This window comes from Molothrus aeneus, unplaced genomic scaffold (assembly GCF_037042795.1).
Source record: "Molothrus aeneus isolate 106 unplaced genomic scaffold, BPBGC_Maene_1.0 scaffold_19a, whole genome shotgun sequence".
Taxonomy (NCBI): Eukaryota; Metazoa; Chordata; class Aves; order Passeriformes; family Icteridae; genus Molothrus; species Molothrus aeneus.
This window is the reverse complement of record NW_027098863.1, coordinates 1,925,911-1,930,195: the sequence shown is the minus strand read 5'-3', so window position 1 is coordinate 1,930,195 and position 4,285 is coordinate 1,925,911. Positions and strand designations below refer to the sequence as shown.

General features: G+C 55.4%; 1 protein-coding gene across 1 annotated transcript; it reads left to right on the top strand.

The window, feature by feature from the left end:
* The first annotated feature begins 453 nt into the window (after positions 1-453).
* Positions 454-1,631, top strand: LOC136569719 (olfactory receptor 14A16-like). The gene is made up of 2 exons (XM_066570078.1): positions 454-586; positions 679-1,631. The coding sequence occupies exons 1-2, from the start codon at positions 469-471 to the stop codon at positions 1,629-1,631; spliced, it is 1,071 nt and encodes a 356-aa protein (XP_066426175.1). The 5' UTR covers positions 454-468.
* The last annotated feature ends 2,654 nt before the right edge of the window (positions 1,632-4,285 follow it).

The following is a 4,285-nucleotide window of genomic DNA, read 5'->3' as shown; positions in this document are numbered from 1 at the left end:
GTCCTTGGCACAAGGGGGTGCTGAGACCTTGCCCAGAGACCTTGAGAGAGGGTGAGACATTCAGGGATCCCTCTGCTCTGGGCAGGGTCTGGTTTATCCCAGGGTGACCCAGGAGTGTGACTGTGCTCTGATTTCAGTCAAAGGTGCAAAGCCAGGGCAGCTGGGAACAAGCCCATCCAGCCCCTCACCTTCCCTGAGCCACAGGGAATCCTTTGCCTCTCCCATCTCTCAGTGGCAAACTCTGAGTGCAGCAGAAATGCTGGGGATTTGTGACCTCAGAGAGCCAGGAATGGTGTGTGGGTAGGAAAACAATTTCTAAAACCAACTTGTGCCATCCATTTCCTTTAGAACTAGGAGTGCAGATGCTACCAAGCCTGTCTGCATTAGGAGTGATTCCCCTGACAAATCCTGAATATCCAGCCTTGTTCCTCTGCCACATGGCCACAAACCCAGGGCAGTGGGGCAGGGATGGCTCCTCAAGAGCCCCCATGCACAGGCCTGGCTGCTCCTGGCACCCTCAGCCAGCACAACTGGAGCTCAGGCAGGGACCTGGGTGAAGGTTTTCCCAGAGCAGGAACAAGGCTGGGTGAGTCCAAGCGGGGCAGTCTGCAGGGAATGGCCCAGGTTTGGCTCCAAGCAGCCTCTGCTGACTTGTCACTGTCCTTTCCCCATGAACAGGTGCCCATGTGCAGCCGCAGCAAATGTCCAACAGCAGCTGCATCAGGCACTTCCTCCTGCTGGCATTGGCAGACACGCGGCAGCTGCGGCTCCTGCACTTCTGCCTCTTGCTGGGCATCTCCCTGGCTGCCCTCCTGGGCAACGGCCTCATCATCAGCGCCGTAGCCTGCGGCCACCACCTGCACACGCCCATGTTCTTCTTCCTGCTCAACCTGGCCCTCGCTGACCTGGGCTCCATCTGCACCACTGTCCCCAAAGCCATGCACAATTCCCTCTGGGACACCAGCAACATCTCCTACACTGGATGTGCTGCACAGGTCTTTCTGACTTTCTTCTTCCTTGGAGCAGAGTATTTCCTCCTGGCCATCATGTGCTACGACTGCTACGTGTCCATCTGCAAACCCCTGCACTATGGGACCATCCTGGGCAGCAGAGCTTGTGCCCACATGGCAGCAGCTGCCTGGGCCAGTGCCTTTCTCAATGCTCTCATGCACACGGCCAATACATTTTCCCTGCCCCTGTGCCATGGCAATGCCCTGGGCCAGTTCTTCTGTGAAATCCCACAGATCCTCAAACTGTCCTGCTCCAAGTCCTATCTCAGGGAACTGGGGCTTCTTGCTGTTAGTGGCTGTTTAGGACTCGGTTGTTTTGTGTTCATTGTTTTCTCCTATGTGCAGGTCTTCAGGGCTGTGCTGAGGATCCCCTCTGAGCAGGGACGGCACAAAGCCTTTTCCACCTGCCTCCCTCACCTGGCTGTGCTCTCCCTGTTCCTCAGCACTAGTATATTTTTGTACTTGAAACCCCCTTCCATGTCCTCCCCATCCCTGGATGTGACCCTGTCAGTTCTGTACTCGGTGGTGCCTCCAGCCCTGAACCCCCTCATCTACAGCCTGAGGAACCAGGAGCTCAAGGCTGTAGTGTGGAGACTGATGACTGGATGCTTTCAGAAATAATAAACTCCTGGCCAATTTCTGCAAATCACTTGTAATAAGTCATCTTAGATTGTACATGTTGGTTTAATTTTGGAAGTTCTTTCTCTTTTTATTTTAGGTTTTTAATCTTTTCCACAAATAAATCTCATTTATTGTACCATTTTTCATTTTGTTTCTCTTCACCTTCCCTGTGGCCACAGACTGTGTCAATGAGGGGTTGTGCTCTTGGTGTATTTAAAGGAACTAAGAGATCTCCCAGCAGAGTTTTCTGCAGAGGTGCCCTTTTGTTGCCTTCTCTGGAGCTGCAGCAGCAATGTCTGTGTGCAGAGCTGGGGCAGATCAGTGCTGGCCCAGCAGCTGTGCCCAGCAGCAGCAGCAGCACTTGGTGTTGCCAGTGCTGCTGCCGTGGCCCTGCCCTGCTGCCCTGGTGGCCCTGGTGTTGCTGCAGGCCCTGAGTGCTCTCCGGGCCGGGCACAGCCCTGGGGGTGGCAGTGCTGGGGCTGCAGCAGGGGCAGGCCATGTAATATAAATCACCTTTGATAATTCTTTTGGGTCTGGTTGTGGGTTTGTTCTTTTTTTCCCCATGTTTCAGTTTTTTAATATTGTCTACAAAGAAAAGCCATTGGGTTTGCCATTTCTCATTTTGTTTCTCTCCATCTTCCCTGTAGCCACAGATTGTGTCAATGAGGGGCTGCACTCCTTGTGGCTTTAAAGGAACTAAAGAATCTCCCAGCAAAGTTTTTTCCAGAGATGCCCTTGTGTTCCCTTCTCTGGAGCTGCAGCAGCAATGTCTGTGTACAGAGCTGGGGGCAGATCAGTGCTGGCACAGCAGCCCTGATCCTGCTGGCCACACCATTCCTGATCCAGGCCAGGAGCCATTGGCCTTCTTGCCCACCTGGGCACACTGCTGCCTCATGTCCAGCCTCAGGCCCTGCAGGTCCCTTTCTGCCTGGCTGCTCTCCAGCCACTCTGTCCCCAGCCTGTAGCACTGGGGCCAAATATCAGGGCCTGGCAGTTGGATTTGTTAAACCTCACCTTGTTGGATTCATCCCCTGGATCCAGCCTATCAAGGTCCCTGTGCAGACCACTCCTATGTTCCCTCAGATCAAAGCTCACATCCAGCTTGGTGACATCTGCAAAGATGTCCTTGGTTCCATGGGGCCCCTCAGTGTCACAATGGCCTCTTGGTTACACCAGGCCCTGCACTGTCACACTGGTCTCCTTGGTTTCATGGGGCCTCAAAATGTGACAATGGACCCATTGGTTCCATGGGGCTTCACAGTGTCACCATGTTCTCGGTGCTGCAGTTCCACAGTGGCCCCTTGGTTCGATGGGGCCCAGAGTGTCACAATGTCCCCTTGGTGCCATGAGGCCCCGCAGTGTCAGAATGGCCCCTTGGTTCCACTGGGCCCTGCAGTCTCCCAATGGTCTCCTTGGTTTTGCAGTGTCAAAATGGTGAAACCCCTTGGTTACACGAGGCCCTGCAGTGTCACAATGGCCTCTGTGGTTCCACGAGGGCCCAGAGTGTCACGGGGCACTCCCTGGGTCCATTTGGCCCCACAGCACAGCAATGGAGCCCTGGTTCTGTGGGGCTGCACGGTGTCACCATGGTCCTCTGAGTTCCACGAGGCCCTGCAGTGTCACAATGGCCCCAGAGTGTCCCAATCATCAGAGAATGACACAATCAAATAGGCTGGAAAAGACCTTTGGGATCATCAAGTCCAACCAATGCCCTAATACTGCCTTGTCACCCAGACCATGCCACTAAGTGCCACTGGAGAGGGACAGTGACTCTGCCACCTCCCCCCTGGCCAGCCCATTCCAGTTCCCACTCACCCTTTCTGTGAAGAACTCCTTCCTATTGTCCAGCCTGAGCCTCCCCTGGTGCAGCTCAAGGCTGTGTCTTCTTGTCCTGCCCTCCAGCAGATCCACACTCACACCCAGCTTGGTGCCGTCTGCAGTTTGTGAATGCTGGACTCGATCCCCTCACCCAGATCATCAGTGAAGATATTAAACAGGACTGGGCCCAGCACAGATCCCTGGGGACAGCACCAGTGCCTGGACAGCAGCTGGGTGCAACACCATCCCCACCACTCTCTGGGCCCAGCCTCCAGCCAGCTCTTAAATCTCCCAGCCAGGAGGGAACCTGCCCAAGCCGTGGGCTGCAGCTTTTCCAGGGAATGCTGTCAGAGACAGAGTCAAAGGCTCTGCTGGAGTCCAGGCACGCAACATCTACAGCCTTTCCCACATCCACAGCTGGGTCACCTGGGCATAAAAGGAGACCAGGTTGGCCAGGCAGGACCTGCCACCCCTAAATCCACGCAGGCTGGCTCTGATCCCTGGGCCATCCTGTGGGTGCCCTGTGATGGCACTCAAGGTGATCTGTTCCATAACCTCGCCAGGCACCCAGGTCAGGCTGACAGGCCTGGAGTTCCCCAGATCCTCCTTCCAGCCCTTCCTGGGGATGGGCTCACCCTGGCACCTCCAGTGCTCTGGGCCCTCCCTGCTGAGCCAGGACTGATGGTAAATGATGGAGAGCAGCTTAGGGAGCTCATCCACAGCTCCCTCATCCCCCTAGCATGGATCCCATCTGATCCCATACACCTGTGAGCATCTGAGTGGCTCAGCAGGTCCCCAGCTGCTTCCTCCTGGATTCCAGGGGGCTGTTCTTCTCC

Excerpts from the sequence above, each read along its gene's own strand:
- LOC136569719 (XM_066570078.1), top strand. The coding sequence starts at position 469 with ATGGCTCCTCAAGAGCCCCCATGCACAGGCCTGGCTGCTCCTGGCACC. Across the intron at positions 587-678 it reads CAGAGCAGGAACAAGGCTGG|GTGCCCATGTGCAGCCGCAG; the intron begins GTGAGTCCAAGC and ends CCCCATGAACAG.